The following is a 22,451-nucleotide window of genomic DNA, read 5'->3' on the forward strand; positions in this document are numbered from 1 at the left end:
CACATCTACATCTAAGTCGTTTCCAGTCATGTTGAAACATGCAATGCCCCTCTCAAAGTCCGTTAATTCTAGTGCTAAAAACATCTTAATAGACATTACAACTCGCTAATTTCTTAAGCTATGTCTGATTCGTAGTTTCGATTAGGGTACGGTTACGGTTACGGTTACGCTTGCGGTTACGGTTACGGTTACGGTTACGGTTAAGGTTAAGGTGAATGTTATAATTTGCGGTCCTGCGTATAAGAGCTCGTTTAGCTATAGACATGCATACACAACACTCAATTATGTATTTGAACTATAGTACTACTAATCGCCACCCATCTGTATTCCACTGCACATCGTTAATGCCTGCACGTGTGTGGTCTTGTTTATCAAACTATTAATAACAATACCAATACACATTAAAATTTAATTGCAAAAGAAAGCAGGCCTTCGCCTGAACGATATGCTACATGAAGCGCGTCACATGCAAATCGAAATGCCGCACCTCCACCTCCGCCTCCCCTGCCCCCTGCTCCCTGTTCAGCTGGCCAGTTCAAATAAAATGATGTTTAATTTAATTGCTCGATTCGTTCGCAATGATGATCTATTACGTTTTATATCGTTTTTTTATCGTCTTTATTATATTTTATTTCGAACATCTATTTGTAATTAATCATCCTTTTCACTTATATATAAATGAATGAATACATGTACGACATGACACATATGTATATGTGTGTTTGGGTGTGTATATTTACACTAAGTTACATATGCCACTAAGCTATTTGTATATATTTAAATATGCATACATATACATTATGTAAGCATACTTTTTCCATGTTTTGTTTTCAATACTTATTACATAAGCCGTTGCATGTCTGTGTACTAATGTGTGTGTGGCTGTATGTGTGTGTGTGTTACGACTAAATCTGTTTTAAACTTTTACTGAACTACGATTTATATATGTATATATTCCTCTCAGACGAACGCACTATCAAACAGGGGCGGCGTGCAGGCGTGGCTGTCTGAACTATAAACATCGAGCAGTACCTAGAGCCCGATGATGATGGCTCAGCTGGTCTTATACTATCTGGTAAATGTGTACTTAAGGGGCATCTGCTCATACGAGTATGATTCAGTTATTCAATCATGTCGACGCACTCTTCCTGTCTCGCTGGCTTGAATTAATTGCTTTTGCTTTTGCTGCTGTGCTTAGGCATGGCTGGACATGCATAAAATGAAACAGGATCTTCGGAATTTGCATTTGTATTATATTATTTTTGGTTTGGTTTGATTTGGTTTGCTTGGTTTTAGTGTAGCGAATTGGTAATGCGCTCATATAATTGCTATGTATACGTATTTAGATTACGAATTTGCATTTATTATGGCTAATATCAATTAATATCATTCGATGGCATATTTTGATTGTATTCATTGAACGTACGTCTATATAAGTATGAGTATATGAATGTACTTGTGTGTGCATTGGGCGTTTCCCCTAGTGCCAGCTAATCCCCTACCGCCTACGCATTTCACAAGCCCTTAAAACTCGCCTTCTGCGATTACCCACGCAATTTGGCAAGGCCTTCAGTCGAAGCTGGCCAATTCCCGCCTACAGTCGAAGCATATAGACTGAGAATGGACTCGACCTGAGCCACAGCAAAAAAGGGAAGGTATTGCAGGTAATCTTCTAATTGTAAAGACCTGTGAAACACACGGGTGTCATCTGTAATTATATTTGCATAATTCGGATATGGGCTTTGTTTCTAACACAATAAATTTGCAGCTAACCATTCATCTTCTGGCAACTGAAATAGAAACATATACGTTTTATACGTTTAAGTACTGGAAAAGAAAGTCAAAATATACTTGTTATGTTGCATTTTGGTAATGTTGCTTTGTACATGTCTTTTGAAGGATTTTCAAGATCGAGTGACTTTTTATTAATCATAACCAAAAATGAAATCATTGCAAACTAAATAAAATAAATGAAATTCGTGTTTGTGTTGCTGCTATTAATTACAAAGCCTGTGAGACAGATAAAACGTATGCTTGATTTGCCATATTTAGCGGGATTCGACTTCGAATTTTGAATTTCGAATTTCGAATTCGAGCTTGTCATTTGAGTTTAAGTTAAGCTTGTGGCTGGATTGCATTGGACTGTGTTGCGCTTATCAACATATAATAGATAGTAACGATCATAGGTTATTTCAGATACTATTAACTGCGAGTGCTTGTGGCTATAATGTTGTGTTCTGGATTGGTGTGTGTGTGTGTGTGTGTATGTAGGAACATGTCTTTCAATTACTGAGCAATCACAAAATAAAGTACTACTTCTATAGTTGTATGAGCTTTGTGCGCTAGTATGCTTCAATGGGCTAACAATTCTTTGTAACACTTAGTTGCAGACTATAGGAAAATGATAGCAGGAAAAGTCGAGTTCACCAATTGTTTGAGTTGGCTTGGCTTGGCTTGGCAGTTGTGTATGTGGCAATGTGGCGATGTTCTCGTCTAGATCTAGGATAGTAATAGGCACTAGTGCTTTGTGTGTATCATTGTAGACACATTAAATAGTGAATGTATGCGCGTGTCTGTGTGTGTGTCCGTGTCTGTGGAATGGGCTTTCGAGCAAGCATTTAGGCATATGCATACAGAGAGATGTGCGTATTCGTTGCCTTGGCTGCTGGCAAGCCACAACACATACAGACAGCGAAATTTTTATAAATAAATGAAAGTGTATTCGCGTAATTAATTTTAACGCACTTTTACTTATGTTTATTTCGATTATAGAACATGTGTATGTGTGTGTCTTTGTGTGTGTGCTTGTGTCTGTATCAACGAGCATCCTAGGCTGCTTTTTGCACAACGCTCAGAAAATAGTATACTTAATTGATGGTTTTCTCTTTTTATTACCAAATTGTTTGTTTTACTTATGTACGCAATATTTTTGTTTTTCATTTTCTTAATTTCATCTACATTTACTTATAATTGTTTTTAATACGCGGCATGCATAACACATTTATATGAAGCATTAATTTATTTATGTATATGTGAGGATGTGTGTGTGTGAGTACGCTGTTTTAAAGCAAATTGTTGTTGTGTTTTTCATGTTGCATTTAAGGCTTATTTAAGGGCCATCTACAACCGTTTATGAAGCTAATATATCATGAACAGTTGCAAATGTGCGTGTGTGTGTGTGTGTGTATATGTGCTGTAGCATATTTTGTTGTGGTTCTACTTTGGTTTTTGGTTTTGGCTTTGGCTTTGGCTTTTGGGTGCTGCACTCAACATTCAAGTTGACGTCAATTAAGCAATTGCTCGGCGCTTCGCATTTATTTACAGCTGACTTTGGTTTTTTTGTTTCTGTTCAGAACTTCTGCTGTACTTAAAAAAAATTTGGATTTTTCTCTCTTTTTGCTTTATTTTATTTTATTTTATATATTTTGCTTTTGTTGCTTACTGTGCCTGCAAAAGTAAAGGATAAACCTTAAAAAATAATATGGGTGTTAGTAAAAATTGGAAAAAAATAGTAGTCGGAATAAAATGTATAAGACGCAGTCAAAATGGTATGAAGCATTTAAAAACTTATGGCTAATAAATACTCTGTATCAAGCAGTAAAGTTAAATGAATTGAATAGATTTTAAAAGCATCTTAAAATATTACTTAAAAAACTACCAAATACTTAAGTATTCAATGCTCATGCTTTGAAGCAAGGCTTAAGTGTCTGAGAATTATTTTCTTTTATTTTTATTTGCAAGCATTTTTCAGATGAATTTATACGTTGCTTATTGACTTTGGCTTTAAAAGCCAAAGTCCTTTGATTGCACTTTTGTTATCGTTAATTAATATTCAAACATGTGCACTACAACGATTTAATATCCTTTCCATTCTAGTCTGACAACAAAATAGGTTTTAATGTCAATAAGTTCATAGGGAGCTTCAGTTGCCTTGGCCCAACGACTCGCAACAAAGTGTTAGTTTGAATTTGATATTGTAATGTAGGTAAGCTGCAACCTATAAAGAGTACAATAGCTAAATAGCAAGTTTCTTTTGATCCCCTTTCCAATAAATGTATAAAATACTAATCTGAATATGAGAAATGCATACACAGTCAGCATTAAGAGCCGAGTTGGTTCAGCTATGTTTGTCTCTGCCTAGTTGTATGAACTTTTTAATCCAAACACTCATTTAAAAATACTCTTTATTTGACTGATATATTAAATAATTATATTATATTATATCATATATTAAGTATTATAAATTCTGTTACATATAAAAAAGTCAGCAGCAGACTCTTGCATTTCTGCAAAATCTATAAATCTATGAAAACTAAGCAAATCTATATAAGTAATATTCTGCTGAATTTCCTACTTATAACTTCTATTCATTTGCCTTTGTCTGGCTGTTCAAAAAACTGACTTCAAACGCGCAGCTATAAAAAAAATAACAATTTATTTATGTTAATTAAACTAGAGCATATTTCTAATCAAGCTTCTAAAATAACTGGGGTCAGAGTTGCCAAGAGAAAACTTGGCAGTTTTCCACATCTCATTTTCATGAGAGAATCTTTTATATCCTTTTGGAATCAGGCTTAAGTAATTCTGATTATGTGTCGGAAGTCCCTATAGCTGTATACAGGATATTTTCAACAATATTCTCTACTAACCACGACACTTAATTCATTTCTAACTTTATATTATTTACCAATTTAATATTCCTTCGCCGGTTTTTCACACGTTTATTATAAATGCTTTCTACAGTTTTATGCTTGCTTTCTGATGCAAATACCAAAATTATTTATTAAATAAAAACAACAACGTGCTTAAGCTAAAAGCCCATAGTGCAACTAACAATAGACAACCAAAAATTGAAAATGTTCCAAAAAAATAGAATGCATAAAAACAATTGTTTCTAAATAAATAATACATGTGGCAGAGTTCACTAATCAATAAGCAAATAAGTGAAAATCAGTGCAGACAGTCGAATCGAAGCGAGTCAAATGGAGAACATATTCAAAACATTCAGAATAGACGACTTTGAATGTATGTATAAATGGGAGTGTGCTTTATGTGTGTGTGTGTGTTTATGTCATTTGCTATTAGTGTTGATATGCACATACCTGGGGGCTCACTTGGAACTGCTGTATGGGATAGGCAACGACGCCGGCGGCCTGTGGTATTGCAGTGCCTGCAACGCCCGTTGCCAACTGCTGTGCCGGCGAGATCTGGGCCTGGGTGACGCCTTGCCAAGTGGCTGGTATTTGCACGCCCATTCTGAAATTGGCAACAGAGAGGAAGAACATTCGAACGAGCATGAGCCAAGAGCTGATGACGGCAACAATACTACACACAACTCGAGATCTGCCTGTGTGGCGTTTCCCAGGAGCCTGCTCTACTGCGACAATTACCACCGGCGAGACAGATGACTACGGGCAGCTAGCTACGTGGCTTTTGCTCACTCATATATCCAGCAACTGCTGCGATATATGTGTGCGCCATGCGCCGTGCGCCAGGTAAATATACGCCGCACTCACAAATGAAAACTTTAGCAATTAGCAAATGAATTCACTCATCCGTCATGCTGTCGCTGCCCATCCCCGGTGGCGATTCAATCATTTTGCGTAGAGAGCCACTGGGAGGCGCAGGGCAATGGAAATGTTGCCGCAACACAAGCGCTTCGGCTAATGAAATAATTATCCATAAATCGATGGCAATGGCATCAAGATTACCTACCCCATGTAGCCCTGCTGATAGCCTCCATACTGGCTGAAGTGGTAGCCCTGAATGCCCTGCAGGAACTGATTCTGAACAGCCGCAGCGTTGGCCGCCGCTGCAGCAGGTGTTGCAGCGGCTGCGGTGACCGACGAGGCCGGATAAGTGGGCGTCGGCGAATACCAGCACCCAGTGGCGGCCAGCTGTTGCCCGTAGGCGGCAGCGGCGGCTGCAGCGGCGCTCACGCCATATGGAAAACCGGCGGCAGCGGCAGCAGCGCTGTTTAATGCCTGACTGGCCATAGTCTGGGAATTATTGGGGTCACCGCTCTCCTTGCCCCAGGAGCACTTCACCGGCTGTGCATTGATCTCGGTGTTGTGCACACCGACGATGGCATGGGTGGCTGCCTCCTTGGTAGAGAAGCTGAAAGTAGAAGCAGTTGCATATGACAAATGAGCACCTAGTACCACCTAGGGTAGAAAGTATGGATAGATCTGCTCTTGACTTACCGCACAAATGCGTAGCCCTTATCCTTGAAGACGCGTATTTCCTGTATCGCGCCGTAGGGTGCGAATGTTTTCTGCAGCACCTCCTCGCTGAGTGCGGTGAGGGCGCTGTTAACGCCGCCCACATAAACGGTGCAATTGGAGGGACTGCTCTGGTTGTAGACCTCATCGAAAGTTAACGGCTTGATGTTCTCTGTTTGGGTTGAAATATGGGAGCAGAAATTGGCAACGATTTCCATTAGTGGCAATTCATTTCGATATTTCGCAAATGTTGGCCCCAAGCCACAATTAATGACTGCAGTTTTTCCGCCTCTACATGCGGACGTTCTCTTTGTTTTTTATACATATAATATTTTATGTCTCTTGTCGTTGTTGTTGCTATTGTTGTTGTTGCTTTCAGGGAACTGCATGATTAATATGCAAATTAATTAAGGGTTTTGCCCGCAGCAGAAACGACTACAACGCCAGTCGCCTACGGTTTTGGTAATTAAAATAACCGCATACACTTAGTCAAAATATTTCAGTATATACAGATGTGTGTATGTGGGTGTGTGTGTGTTCAAGGATACAGGTTTGTATAACTGCTATACGACAGCATTTATCGCAGTTTGCACTGTTGCTGCTGTTGTTATTGCATTTTTTATCATACGTATTTGGTGTGCGGGCAGTTAACGTATTTCCCATTTCCCATTTTCATTTTCATTTTTTTTGGTATTCAACTGGGAGTTGGGCTTTGGTAGCCCACATTATTGCGGCTCGTTCGCGTTGGCTCTACTGTGTTGTAGGTGCGCGCCAGTTGTGCACGTAGTATTTCTATGCAAAAGTTACACTAATTACTTCCTTTGAGCTTAAAACAAAATTTGCACTTTTAAAAATAATGTCAAGCTTGCGTGTTTATGTCTTTGTTTAGTTTTTAACAATTTACAAGCGCTGTGCGCCAGTCGCCGCCAGAACATACGCTTTATGGTTTATGGGATCTAAAAACGATTCGACTGCATATTTTATACTGATTGCTGCTCCGTAGATTCCAGGGAATTTATTATTTTTAATAGACACAATTAAATGGAATCAAAATATGTTTAAATCACAAAGGAAAAACATTTATTCATAGCACAATATATGAATAAATATAATTAATTTGATTCTAAAGCTTCACTGAATAGTATGTAAAGGAAAATATTTCTAAAAATTTCATTTGAATCGTGAGCCTTGATAAGATTTTATTTAAAAATATTTTTTTTCTTTATTTAATAACAAACGTAGCGCATCTATTTAATCCGTATTAGCCTAACCTTTGCTGGCTTTCAATGCAATGCTTCGAGTGCAGCCCTCCATTATAATTCCTCTACATATCGTTGGCTGGCGCTGCCCGCCTCTGGCCCTCTCGCTCTCTTTCACTTAATATATATATCCATGGGTCACTGTCTGTCCCTTTCCTGCTACCGGGGAGCGAACCAAACAACACACAAAAAATATGGCTCAATAACATGCAACAGGACAATTCTCTCATGCACACACACACTCACAAAGGAACAGAGGCACAGTCGAGGGTAAACTAACAAGCTTGCAAATATATTTGAAAGCTTTTGCCACAAATGAATACGCCTTGTCACAAACACACACTCACACGTATACTCACATGCCCTCACGTACTCTCAGCATATGAGAGGGGCTTAGCAAAGCTGCATTGCATACTTTTGAGCGCAACGTTTCACTAATTTGCACTTTGCTTTGTGCTTCTGCCTTCGTTTCATTTCTTTGCCTACATTTTCCCTTACACTTTTAAATCCGTGTAATTAAATTTGGTTAGGTATGACGGCAACGCACGCACACACACCCAAACGTGCCCAGCCTTGAGGCGATTTGCAGTCGGCTGTTGTTGCTGTTGTACCCTTTGGTGGGGCTGGGACAGGCCCTGTCTACATTTCATTTCATGACTACACCAAATTAAAGTGCTTGCCAGCGCAGTAGTACTCTGCCTGTACTTTCGACTGCAAGTCTGGACATAATTATCACGTTAAAACTAAAGCCCCTGGCCTGCGGGCAGGCCACATATCCACACACACGAGTATGTAATAAAATATAATAATCAAACCAAACGAATGTCTGTCTGACAGTCGCCGGCTTTCTCTCTCTCTCTTTCTCTTTCTATATATTTGTCTCCGACTGCCTGTCCGTCCTTTTCGACATGTCAAGCAGCTTTTCTCATAGTACTGCAATTTAAATGAGCAATTACTGGCATATACAACTTAATGATGAATTAATCACGCAGTCATTAGCGTGAATAATTGAAGACTTTCTGCATACATGAAAAACACATCCCCAACAACAAAATCAACAGGGAAACAAAAAGAAGAAGGTAGCTGCTCGAGCACATTTCAACTTATTAAAATGTATGACGTGGGCGAGGGCATATAATTTTAAAGACGCATTATCAATTAAGACCAAATGAATGTATTCGAGCTTGAGAGAGAGAAGGATGAACACAGAAAGGCAGAAGGAAAAGAAACTTTTTACACTCGTTAACGAAGTGAAAGAGCATATTACTTCTGTGCAATGTCAGTCTGGCTGTGCGTTCGGCTAACCATATGAACTTTAATCATCGAAACTATCGAAGTCAGAGACTTGAAACTTCAAGTATATACTAAAAATGTTTCACCAGAAACACTATGTCTATTGGAGGGGCCTGGCACATATTTAAAAACTACAAAGATCGCATTTATTGAAGCTCGAGCTCAATACTGGAACAGTTTTGTAACTCCACCATCCCTCTTTAGATTCACTAGAAGAGATTTTCATTATGAACGAGTATTCTGCAGTCAGTAACTCCCGACTGCAGCACTCTCCCTTGTTATATTTCTTTTACATTATGAAGCTGATCTTCGCATTTCTTAAAGTCTATAGAAAGATCAGGAGATATATTATCGAGCAGCAGTAAATACAACATAACGTCGTAAAGCAAATGCTTAGACGCAAAATGGAAGCTAAAGTATTTTGAGGCCAGCCTACGAATTAGCATAAATTGTAGCTTCAACTGGAAGTTTTCATGTCTGCGATTACGAATAGAGTAGAAAGCACTTGGGCAGCCCTTTGAGGCATTTCAACTTTTACTTAATTGTGCGCAACTCTGCATAAAATGTTGATTTATTGCGGCAGCTACAACTGCCAGGTAAGTAGGCGGCTCACGCACACAGTCACATAATTTGCTTGAAGTTTGTGAGCCCAGTTCCAGTCTCACTCCACGCCCACTCGGCAGTCGGCAGTTTGCTTGTGCAGAACAGTCAAAAGTCAAATAGTTTTGGCACAGAAATTTGTCATACAATATCGTCGACGTCGCCATCGCCATCGTCGTGGGCTTTGTTTTACCGGCATATTGTTTCAGGTTAATTAAGTTATTACTATAATGAGCTTGTAAGTATTTTGGCCTTTATTTATGGCATGCATTGAAATGGCGATGGAGCTGGGGGCCTTAACCGGTTAACAAAAGCGAAACTTTGCCAAAACTTTTGCCACGAGCTGCTGTCGACAATAAAAAATGGCAAATGCGTTTATTATAAGCCCAGAGCTCGACGCGAGGCAAAAGAGTCAACACGGAAAATAAAAAGAAAGCAGCTGAATATTGCAAAGCGACGCCAAAATTGTCACAACTGTAAAATGCGCAATTGCGTCGGCTCGTAAATCTTAGCTACAAAAGGAGGCGAAACACAAAAAACACACTCAAACACACACACACACACTCACATATGCTGGTGATTGGCTTACTAAACGTCGCAACTACGGACTGATTGCCACGGCTATAAAATGTGCAGCCTGCTTAAAACATAAAAACGACAGACCAAGCCTGGCCAAAAGCATTCACAGCAGCAGCAGCAGAGGTAGGAGCAGCAGCAGCGGCAAAGTGGCTACGTAAAATATCAAGTAATGCCAAATCCCAATGCGAAATGAGTTGAGTGCTACAAATCGTAAAGGCTGCCTGCCAGCAGGCACCCCAAACAACTAGACATGGCCATAAAGTCCACAACCTACTCCAGCACACACACACACACACACGTACATATAAACTATATACACGCATGGTAAACCCTTTATGTAGCGACGACTGAACGACAGCTCGTAATTGTGTAAAATCTTTGGCGGCGTCTTCGATTTTGGGTCTTGGCCTGCTGAATCAGCAACTCTCGGGCTGCGCTCAACCATCAAAATATCCAAATTATTTCGCTGGCAAATTGCTAATAATAACTTGTATTACAACTACAGCGACCACAGCGCCCCGCCCCGTCTCGCTCTGCGCCAGCACAGACAAGCCCGTGACAAAGGCAAATAAACAATGAGACCAATAAAAATCCGCTTAGGCTTTCATAGGCGTTTTTTATGACAACAATATAAATGCAAAAGCAAAATTCATGCGCATAGTTGTTGGCCCCGAAAATGGGAACCCTTCAACATGTCAGACCTTCCTTCGCAAGATAAATTCCACCTTGACTCTGTGTCTGTGTGTGTGTGTATACACACAGCCAAAGAATGCCAAATGTTTGTTCTATAACCATAAAATTTTTGCTATCCTGTTTCTCGCTCGCTACGACTGTGTGTGTGTGAGTGTGTGTGTGGCTTTTATGATAATAGTTTCGTGTTGGCAAAATTTATTTATCTGATTTGCGTCCTTGCATAGTCGCTCCCGAAGTATGAATTTGTGTGTGTGCATCAAACAAATAAAAATTATGTTAAAACATGCAAATACGCGTTAACTTTTGATTTATGGCAGACGAAGACGAATCGAAGCGCACTGCCCCCGCCGCTCCCTCCGTTCCACTGCTCGCTAACTGTTAATAATGATTGCGCTAGTTATAGTTGGTTTTGTGGTTACGCCGTACTACTGACAGCCGGTTAGACGAAAGTTGAGGCCCTTGGGGGAGCTGTGCATAAATGAAAATTGATTCGTCGTGCCGTGTAATAGAATATGTCGCATTACTTCTTGGCTCCTGTCGACCTTTCGCCGTCGACTAATTGAAAAAGTTTAAGCCGAAATTTTGGAGCCTGGCCCATTACGGAAATTAAGCGCGTGCGGTTTTCCAGCTCGCAAAAGTAAAAAATAAAAAATAAAATTAAGAAAACATAATCTAGCAGAAAATGTTGCTACGACACGTTTATAAATAGCAGACGGATGGGTGGGTTGGTGGCTCAATGGGTCGATGGGTCGATGGGTCGACGGGTCGATGGGCTGCTCTGGCTGGATTCCTTTTTGCACAACCTTTGGTCTGTGTCATGCCACTGACACCTTTGGCATTCATTGCCATAATTTCCTGTAATAAGAGCGATGCGTCGACTTCTGGCGACAACAACAATAACAACAGCAATAACAAGAATACCTTTAAGAGCGCCGGCAACTGGCTGGCTGACCCTGTGGCCTGGCGGGGTCACCAGCATACGCACAATGGCGCACGCACAGCCGGAAGCTTGGGGCCAGGCCAGGTGACAGTCATGATTTCCTTACCTTTACTTGCCGGCGGTTTCCGTGTGGCCCAATTCGTGCGAATTGAGCGCGAGCCCAGCCACTGCCCATTCATGGCCGTAATGGCGCTCTCAGCTTCCTGTGGTACGATACGAAAGTAAAAACGAAACGACAGTTGCGAAACGAGTACACGTGCCAGCTAAGTCGCCTTATAGATGCATTACTTACCGATTTCTGAATGAAGGATACGAATCCATAGCCCTTCGACTTCAATGTTTGTGGGTCGCGCACCACGCGGCAATCGCTGCAAAGCAAAAGAAAAAGTAAAAATAATTATTCAATTTAATTTTTTAATTCATATTTGTATTATCAATATCTGCTCTAAAGTTCTATAGAGCTTAGAGTTTAGCCAACGGCAGGATATCAGAGCGCAGACCAATAAATAAAGGGAAATAGTTTTAGAGTAGTTTGAAATTAGTTGCGCTGCAGTCAGACGACAAGCAGAAAGGACAAGTTTATTTATCTTGTTCTTAATATAAATTGTTTCATCTCAACACTTTAAGAGCGATTTAGTTGATTGCCCAGCGACGGCGCTTCAAATTGATTTCCCACAGCAATAGCAGGAGTCCAAAAATTCTTGGGGCCATAGGGCTGGCAGGGCAACAGCTAAGCTAAGCTGCCAGCAAAGTTTGGCAATTACCCCCGATCTGGCAGTTTAGTTAACGTAGTGCCAGGAATGTTGGCAATGGTGGCCGGCAACTTTTTTATGATTATTATAAGTAAGCTGGGGCAGGGCCTTCAGGCGGACTGGCAGACGGCTTATTAAATATTCACACGCGCCGCGCATTTAACAAAACAGAATCAGAAATACGCCAAGGCCCCAACATAATGACAAAACCAGGCAACAACAAGAAAGAAATTCGCCGTAAAACCTCAGGCAAGCCAAAAAAAAACAGTCACACACACACGTAACAGAAACAAAAAAAAACACAGCACGCATAAAAGTTTTGACAAAGAAGTCGTTGGCCCCGTGCTAAGAATGCGACGGCGGCTGATCCCAGTGCGTCGCACGAGCGAGCCCGTATCCGATACGGAATATCTGTATCCAAGCTCGTCCCGGTTGTTTGCATTAAGCGTTTTGACATGTTGGCTGCCATGGCGAGAAGATGACAGCAGCGTTTGAAGAGAAAGTTATTTAGGTTCCAGCTGCCAACAGACAGCGACTCAGACGCTGGCTCAGACCATGACTGCTATAATCAGGAGGTGACGCGGGCTGTTTCCGGTTGCTTGAGCCAATCCATCTGCGGAGTCATGTGCGAGGCGCAAACATATCAGCGATAATGATACCAGAGATAACTCTGTATCGCCAAGGTGCCAATCGATTGCTCAATAGGCCGTCACAGCAGCTGCTTAAGCGCGTAGCCAACGATACGCCATTCAATTAAACTGATTTTACGTGGGCAATCTTATAATTTGAGCGGCTGGTTGTGGAGCCTTTGAGGGTCCTGGCAACCGTTGGCAGCAAGCAATCAAAGGACATGCGCCGCTCATTAGCACGACAAAGTCAACGACTAGCTAAAAGCCTTGCGGCCAAATCAAAGCCCTAATCATTTTAATGAGTTTTAAATTATTAACATTCGCAATTGGCCCCGATAACAAGGAGCGCGTGGGCGCACAGATGTGAGGCGGGCGCACATTGATGAAACAAACAAGCGCGTAATCCAAAAATCAAATACTTTAGCCAACATTTTGTACAAGTCGCCTGCGGGCAGGACATGCCGCAGAGCCTCTGTCAGCCGTTTGAGCCAAAAGTTTGCGTCTCCAACAGCAGTTAATTAAGTCAAGTTTCTGCTTTTGTTGTTGTTGCCTCTGCGGCTGTTGTTGCTGCTGCTGTTGACCATTAGCTTCAGCAGCTCTAGTCCTTTCATGCCGAAAAACAGCAAGTTAAATATTTAACATTGTTTTGCTGCTGTTGCCGTTGTGATTGCTGCAACAATTTAACTAGAGCGACACTTTCTGTTTACTTTAAGAGGCGACTGTCAGGCCGAGCCACACAGAGGCAGCCGAAAGAGTTCGCTTAAGTGAAATTAACATAATATACATTTTCGCGACGTTATGAAATTTTTATGTGTGCCAACGCAAGCGGCTTACTGTGTTGATGCAAGCCAGCAAACCAGCTCACATGCGTCTTCCCCCCTGCCCCACCCAGCAACAGACCAAAATATGAAATGGCGGAACACCTGCCGAAAAAGATGCGCCCAGGTAGGCAGCCACGAGAGCGGAAAGTAAATTGTGAAGTGGAAATTTGCATTTTAATACTTACGAGATTTCGCCGAATGGTGTGAACGCTTCGCGCAATTGCTGAGTTTCAATTTCTGAACTCAAGTCCCCCACAAAGATGTGGAATTGTTCTGCAAAGATAATGAAAGAAGGCAAAAATAAGTTAAAACGTGTTCAGAACTTAAGAGCAGATACCCTTAAAAGTGAGTTTCAGTGAATCAGCTTGGACTTCCTATATCTCCACGTAGCTTAACTCTTTTGGTATGCATTTCAAAAGAGGTAACAACAAATGAGACAATAAATATTATTGAGCTACTATTTTTAACTGTATTTAATTAAGAAGTCAGCTTCGTTTATCTTGGCAAATTATAATTATATAAAACTTATATTATATCATTTTATCAATGACAGATTATTTTTTAAATATCCCAAATATATGACTTCCTTTTCTATACAAAGTTCGATTCCTTGAATTGAAATTTACATCGCTGCCTGCTGACAATTTCACTAATTAAAGTAACCGAGTCACAAGTGAAATGGTTGCATTTGTCCGCCTTTCAAATACTTTTGTAGCCCAATGAGAGCACACAGATGGAGGACATATTTCCACACACACAACTGCACACACACACACACAACCGCACACATAAACGAAAATCAGCGAGTGCACAAATTCAAAGGCTTACGCTGTCATGCAGACTGCACATATACAAGCACAAAGAGCAAGATGTACAATGCACAAGCAAACACACACGCACACACACACAGGGGAAATTCATACTTGCACTCACACACACACATATTCAAAACGCAATAATTTATTATTATTTTTGTGTGCTTTGTCTCTTTGGCACAGAAAAAGTCGCAACGTTTCAGTTGCCGTCGACGTCGCCGTCGCCGTCGCAGTCGCAGTCGACTGGTTGTGCCGTTGTCCTTCGTATGCTTTTGTGTCAGCTAAGCTGAGTAAAACCAAGGGTTGGCAATGGGTTAAGGGCCAGCGTGGAGGGTTTTTGGGAGTCGTCACATATAAACACACGCACATACACAAGCACATCGAAAGACACACACACACACACACTTACACTCACAGAGCCAGAAGTCTTACCCTAAATAATTAGCACTATTCAACTGGGGCATGACGACGACGACGACGACGACGACGACGACGACGTTGACGGGCGCGGCTTTGACTGCCAGCTCGACTGCGGCATGTCCTGCGTTCTGTGTCCTTGTCATCGTCGTCGCCGTCGCCATCGTCTGCTGCACGTGCAGAAATTAACATTTCCGGTAATTTTGCGAAAATGAAAAGCAAAGCGAAAAATTAACGGCAGCAGAAACGTAATGCGGAAAGCTTTTGTGTTAAATAAATATTAAAAGCAATTCGCCAGGCCAAGCCACAGCCACATGACGATGATGAGTAGATAGAAACACACACAGAGAGACAGAGATAGAGAGAGATACACTCACTGAGCTGCCAACATTGTGAGTGAGCTGTTGAAGCTGGGATGTTGGCTTTTAAAAACAAACGAGTAAATCGCTGCTGCTGCTGCTGCTACTGCCGTGAGCGTGTGTGCGTGTGTGCGTGTGTGTCTGCGTGCACAATTTTTATTTAATTGTAAATTGCGTATACGCCACCATTAATGAGCCCATTGTAAAATCAGACGGCGGCAAGGCTTAGCTGGCTGCCATTCCCCGTAGCTGGTGCTTGAACTCTGCCAAGAATGGAGGCAGCACCAGGCACTGACTCAAATTGTGATATACGCCGCTCGAGTAGTTGTCATTATTGTGAGTCAATTGTGCTTTGTCGTTGGCGCTCCACCTTGTTATGGTTGTGCTTGTTGCTGTTGCTGCTGCTGCTGCTGTTGTCAGCTCAAAGGCGAAACGACGTTGGTGGCATGCACGCAACTTGCGAGTGACTTCACATGGGATAGCTGCCCGGTTGACTGGCTGGCTGGCAGACATACTTTTGGCTTATTGGAGCCAGCGAATGTAATATTCATGAGCCGAAACGAAAAGCAAAGTTCTTATTGCTGTTGCGCACAGGCTGAAGCCGAGACGGCGACCGAGCCAGGGGGCCGGGACGACAAACGTGTGCGCTAATTGCAGTCAAAGGCTGCTTTATATTTGCTCCCATAGGCGGCAGCGACGACCTGGTTCTGTATCGGCAGCCACTTTGTTGCCTTGGCTGACTGGGTGACTAGCTGACTGGGTGTCTGCGTGTCAAGGGGCTGCCAGCATTTCTTTCGACTGGCTCGTCAACTCGTTGCCTGATTAAAGCTGTGCGTATGTAATAGGTTAATTAAGTTTTTGGCATCGCGACAGTAATCTCTCGCTTGTGCTCTCTCTTTCGCTCTAGCTCTCTATCTGTTTCCCTCTCTCTTCGCTCTCCTTGTGTGTTGTCCTCGTGTAGACCAGCACACGTGCACATAAATTAATTATAAATCCTTAGAAGGCACACGGCATTTACAAGTGTTTTGTATATTTGCAGAGGACGCGTTTGCACCGACTCGAAGCGCTAACAACCTCAGCGTGTTACTGTGCCGACCAGGACATCGGATACCCCACAAGCAGTCGTAGTCCTAGTCCTAGTAGTCGCAGCTAGCCAAGTGTGTCAGTAGTGTGCTGCTTGCCACGCCTACTTCTCTACGTTTTCATCACTGAAAGCGGAAGCCCGGCCTGAGTATGTGTATGTGTTTTACAGCTTTGCTAGAGTTGTTGTAAATTTTATGTTATCCGTTTCCATTGTTTGTGTTGCCTTTATTTATGTGTCGAGTCGTTGCCCATCCCCAGCCCAACCAGAATGTCTGTGTGTCTGTGTGTGTGCGCTGATTTGCCATTGTTATTTATGCGTTTGTGCTACACCTTATTTCCTGTTTGTCTTACATAAGCTGCAACGCTTAATTACACGCAATCGCATAAACTCTGTGAGTCGAGGGCCACTGCTGAGGCAGCCTTTAAGGCCGTTGGTGACTGTAGCCAATTTATCGATTGCAAGCGCCGCTTATCGATAGAAAATGTGTGTCACCTTTACAGAAGAGTCGCTCTGGTGTTATGGTAAAGTAGATTACGGTAGCGGCATATATTTTGCGTTTAGCATAAAATCATTTTCAAATTCCATCCGGTCATTGACCACACGGCGTATGCGCAATCGTAATGGCAATTATGTACTCAATGGCTAAATGGCACTGCATTAAAGCTAAAAGCGTTTAGCGGCTAGTCGAAAAACCAACAGCTGACCGACTGCTGGGACTGCCCGCTGTCATATAAAAGCCAAAAATAAGCAAACAATTTGACGCTAACAACCGCAAAACGTGCACGACCCTCAATTTGGGCGTTGGGCTGGACGACAGGCTTTGGCCCGCACCGCCCACAGTTTAACCCAAAAAATTGATGAATATGTAAGCAAATACAGGACCCCAACACGCAGCGGGTGCTGCCACACATACTAATACTTAGGATAAGTATATGCATGCACATATACACACACATATATATATGGAATAGGAAAAAAAGGATCAAAGTCCTGAGGCGCGTTAATTTTGCCAAACGTCAGCAGAAAAGTAAATCGGTGCCCAGTTGGGTGCGTTGCGATGCTGCCGAGCCTCCAAATATGAGTCCGCATGGCCACAAATTATATTGAAATGTTAATAATCCAGTTGCTTAGACGTGCTGTGCAGCGCTGGGTCGCACACAAAAAAGGACAACTCAACTGCAAAAGGATATTTACATGGACAGTTTCTGGCTGCTTCCCTGCGCCAGCGCTGACTTATGACTTTGATCAATGCCGGGGCACCCAATCAATTTGGTCCATTCCACATTTGCCGCATTTATGTGCCTTCGAGAGTCACTTATGCCCGCAATTTGGCACTGCGGTTATCTTGGGAATAGGATACTTACCAGAGCCAGGACCAGGACCAGGACCAGGACAGGCAACAGGGATATGCTGTCTGCTCATGTTTTTATTGTGCCCCCAATCTGACTACCATTTGGCTTTGATATATGACACACAATTTGCCTCTATTGGGGCTGGGAGGGCTGCTTGTGGGAAAGGGCGCCGATAAGCGTCTTGGCTCAGCAAATCTTTAAATTAAATTTGCCTGACTCAAATCAGCGTGCATTATAAAGTATAATGTGCTTTTAATTTCATTAATTCGCAGGCAGCCAGCGCGGGGCATACTAAATGAAACTAAGAGATCTAATTAGCGTTTAGCGAGCGAGTATGGCGACCAGGCAGCAGCGACTGCTGCCAACTTAAAGCAAACTTTGCGCTTTAATTTCAACTTAATTACGCGCACTCGCACTCGCTCTTGCACTCGGTGCCTCAGCCATTGCAAATGCAACAGCCATGCCGTTGCAAGCGGCACGTTGCTGCAGCAGTTAGCAGAACTGAAAGCCAATCAACTTATCACTCCACTCCACTCCAGTCCAGTTGTCTGCTGACACTTTAAGGAGCATTAGATGCTGTTGGCCTTTAAGCAGCAAACTGATCTTTATAATATAGTTGCTCCTGCATAAGCAGAGCTGAACCCATTTTAATTTAGCCTTGTTTACTTTCGCTTATGATTCGATTTTCATTTAAATGAAATACCAAGCAGAAAGAGAAACGCTCAGAGTGTCCTTTGTATAAGCTGGTTGCTGTTGACAACAGTTTGTGTGTGGGAATCTTTGCACTCTAGCTGAGCTTTCTTCTTCTTATTTTCTTTGCAGCAGTCTCATCAAATTGTCGCGTAGCGCAGATCAAATGAAATTTTCATTTTCATTGTGCTGTGCGTCGAGTCGCGTCGCTATGCGTTGAATGTTTTCTAGATATATATATATATAAACATATTTATATAATATACATTTACACAAGTTTCAGTGGGTGTTTGTGTGTGAGTGCGCGCTGTTGGGGGTTGCTGACACCGAGGTAGCTACCTTTTCGTGCCGTTGCCGCAGAAACTTTTTGGGTTATTCAGTGACTACGTTGCACTATTCTTAGCTACTTGTGTGTTGTCGTCGTCGTCAACGTTGTTGTTGTTGTTGTTGTTGCTGCTGCTGCCATCGGCATCGGCATCGTCGCTGTCGTCATCATGCCCGTCCTCGTCCGCACCGCGACCGTCTAACGTGTAAAACAATGACTCATTAAGACTCATCTAAATTCTAATGAGATTCAGTAACTATTAAAAACAAAACATGGCAGAGGCAAAAGCAAAAGCTACAACAACAACAACAGCAACTGTAGCAAAGGGTTGCTGCCCCTGAGGCAATGAACGGTCTTCACCACCCCCCAAAGCACACACACACACGCACACACACCCCCCGGCTCTCAAGTCTCTTATCAGAGCGCCCTTTGCCGACGGCTGCTGTCTTAAAGTGCTCGTACCCCAAAAATTTAACTCATTTATATGCAAGTCACTCGCCTTGCCTTTAAACAAATGTCAATAATTTGATTTAAATTTGGCACACAAATAGCAAAGAGAGCGAGAGAGAGGAAGAGAGGGCAAGGTTGGGAATAGAAAAGAATGAGGTGTATTGTTGGTTGTGCTTATAAAGCAATCAGACCGGAGCAAGCCAAATTGGGTGAGAGAAGAGAGAAAGATGTTTGCAAGCCAGTTCTATTCTGGTTTTCTGCTCGCGTGCAAATTTCGCATTTAAATGCCAGTCATAGGCGCTTGTTTGCCTTTACACTTGGGTCAAGGGGTCGCGGGCGGTGGGTAGGGTGGTTGGTGGTGCCATTTGCATTTTGTGTGTGTTGACAATTGTGTAAAAAGCGACTGCAGTACACAATACACACAGCTAGACGAGACAAAGACAGAAAGCGAAAGAAATGGCAAATTTGCGTACGAGAAATCGAAAAGAGGCAGACCAGGACCAGGAGGGCAGCGTGGCTCAGCGAATGCATTAAAGTGCTCCCAGGCGAGCAGGCAAACATGTTGCCTTATAAATTAGAAAGCAAATTCGCTCACTCACACACGCACTTGAGTCTTGGCTGCGTATGAAAGGAAATAGAAATTGCGTCTGTTTGCTTCGTAGGAGCAGCAGCAGCCAACAACAAGCTGGAAACGCAGCAGCAACTGTTGGGAGGCTGAATAAGCGAAAGCGTTTGGCTGAGCAAAAAAGGGCACAAAGATTCTACACACACGGCATGGCCCTGGCCATGCCCCCCGCCCTTCTGTTTGGATGGGATTTGGGGTACGCAGACAGACGCACACCCCAACACTCCAACAACAACAGTCAGCCAACCACCCACGCAGACACACTCAACCACCACTAACAACAACGAACATTAAACACCGTTTGTTGTACCATTTGCCCAGGGTGTTGGGGGCGCGGACAAACAGAACGTCGCAGCATGTGGTTGTTGTTGTTATTGCTGGCGCTCGCAGCACATGTTAAAAGTAAACGCGACGCAGGTGAACCAACTCCCAGCCCCAACGATTCATGCAATCTGCATATTTGTCGGGCGCCACGATAGCTAAAGCAAGTAGAACCCGGGTCAAATTGCGGTTACCGCTTCACTGTTTTCTTTTTCCCTGCAGCCATTTCCCTTTCTCCTTCCTCGATTCTTTTTTGCTGTCATGTCACTAGTTTTTAGTGTGTGTAAGCGTAGGTGTTGGTGTTGCCACACTAACCTCTCTCTGCACACGCACCAGTTCGAGTGCCATTATTGGCCCAGTCACACGCTAGACCTTAGCTTAAAAGCCGGCTACGATCTTTTTCGGGCCGTCGGGGTCACGCCAGGACTGCCGCATATGCGACGCTCCATACACATATCCAGGCGTCCGGGCTGAAAGTAGGGCGCTTCGCGTTGGATTGTTAATTGTAAAGAGTTCGGCATTGCTATGCGCTATGTGTGGGTGCGGTTTACGGTTCGTCCAACAAACTCTAACTGAAAGTGGCTTCATTTAGTTTTCGCACATTCGCAGTTAATTAATTTTGTTGCCAACCCAAAAGAACAAAACAACAACAAAAAATGCTGGTGCGTTTGATCTAAATCCCCAGTGAAAAGAGCTGCGTGTGCTGGGGTTGACTGCGCGTACCTGGCGCATAAAAAATTGAAGCAAATTAGCTAAGCCCCTTGCATACAATTACCCAAGTCTTATATTACAGCAATCAGAGATCGAAGGAGCTTTGAAGATAAGTTAACGCTAAATTACTCCAGCTTGACGCTGACATAACTAAGAGAGAGAGAAAGAGAGAGGGAAAAGTCGATACTCATGACGACGTTTAATTAACTGAAATATTTATGAGAAGAGTAAGCCTACCAGCAAACGCGCATGAAAAATTACTAATTGCCACATCGATAGCTCAACGTGGCCATTCACTTGCCCAAGCAATAGTTATCAATTGCCGTGAGCAGTTCGCGGCACTGAGCGGAATTTGTGTTTCGCCCAGGAGGTCACTCTCTGTGCACATCCTCGCTGGCGCATACATTCTTGTTAGTGAACAATACGGACAATACAAATGCCAACAATCAGCCAGAGGGAAGGCTGGCAAAAAAGGAAGTAAAAAGTAGAAAATAAAAAATAAAAAATCAAAAACCAAATTCAAAACTCGCTTCGCGGCTGCTGAATGAATTGTTGATATTACTGCATGGCCATCGCGACGCAACACCATCCGCATTTGTCAGAGCTGCCCAGCTCTGCTGGCAGCGCCTACTCTGCGGCTGTCCTGGCCGCTGCTCCCTTTGGGTGTGCGCAGCTGCTACACTTTATTCAGCCAGTCGCTTTTTTCCCCTTTTGTAAGTGGCTTGTTTTTGCCATGTTCCATGGCAATGACTGTGTCTGTGTGTCTGAGTGTGTGCGTGTGTAAATTGCGCTCTTGTGTGCAAGTGCGGTCATTTAATTTCGATTTGTGTTTTAGATTGTTTTGCGTTGCATTTGTTGATTTTTGCCATTTAAATAGAAATTTTTATTTTCTACACGTTTCTGGACACGGTCTGGCCGGTCTGGCATGGTCCACGGTGTCCATGGCTTGGCCGAGCAGCCGTCGCCAGTTTTTGGTATGCCATGCATGGCTCCTGCTGCTGCTGGCTTATTCCCAGCCACTTTTTTATGAACGCTTGTCCTCGGGGCATTGCCAACGCGCGCGCCTGGCAAATTGGATTTCTTTTTTCGGACATTTGAAACTGACGAACGCCGGTCCGGGATCAACCGACAATGGCAAGCTGGGACCAAGCCTAACACCAGCATACACACTTCATATACATACACACACATGTATATATCCAAATATATACATGAATATATGTAATCGCTGTTGCGACCATCGCAGTCGACGCTTCTATTAGCCGCGCGCATTCATAAGAGCGGAAATTTAATCTATGCCACAGCCGCGCTCCATTTTAGTCAATTTAAAGCTAACGGCAAATGTTATCAACTCGTTAAATATTTAAATTGACGCAAAGCTAATGAAATAAAACCAATCCGCATGCGACGGCGACGCACGCCGCAATCCGCAGAGATTTCTGCTGACTGCTTTTTGTCGGCCGGAAGACGGCCCTAAGAACTGCTCAGCAACGGCTGCTCATACTTTTATTTAGC

General features: G+C 42.9%; 1 protein-coding gene across 4 annotated transcripts in view; it reads right to left on the reverse strand.

Annotated features, from left to right (window-relative positions):
- Positions 1-722: 722 nt before the first annotated feature.
- Positions 723-22,451, reverse strand: part of LOC111594260 (polyadenylate-binding protein RBP45C) — a 36,919-nt gene continuing 15,190 nt past the window's right edge. For 2 of the 4 annotated variants that reach the window (XM_030222819.1, XM_030222820.1), the window contains exons 3-9: positions 13,973-14,060; positions 11,878-11,953; positions 11,692-11,788; positions 6,204-6,393; positions 5,716-6,117; positions 5,103-5,256; positions 723-1,790 (exon numbers count right to left, since the gene is read on the reverse strand). In XM_030222819.1, coding sequence (XP_030078679.1) covers positions 1,749-1,790; positions 5,103-5,256; positions 5,716-6,117; positions 6,204-6,393; positions 11,692-11,788; positions 11,878-11,953; positions 13,973-14,060 — 1,049 coding nt within the window. In that variant the 3' untranslated portion in view covers positions 723-1,748. Of the gene's footprint in view, positions 1,791-3,398; positions 3,469-5,102; positions 5,257-5,715; positions 6,118-6,203; positions 6,394-11,691; positions 11,789-11,877; positions 11,954-13,972; positions 14,061-22,451 lie in introns of those variants that run through there. The other 2 variants (XM_030222821.1, XM_030222822.1) reach the window with 2 other exon arrangements.

This window comes from Drosophila hydei, unplaced genomic scaffold, assembly GCF_003285905.1.
Source record: "Drosophila hydei strain 15085-1641.00,03,60 unplaced genomic scaffold, DhydRS2 tig00000063-arrow-pilon, whole genome shotgun sequence".
NCBI lineage: Eukaryota > Metazoa > Arthropoda > Insecta > Diptera > Drosophilidae > Drosophila > Drosophila hydei.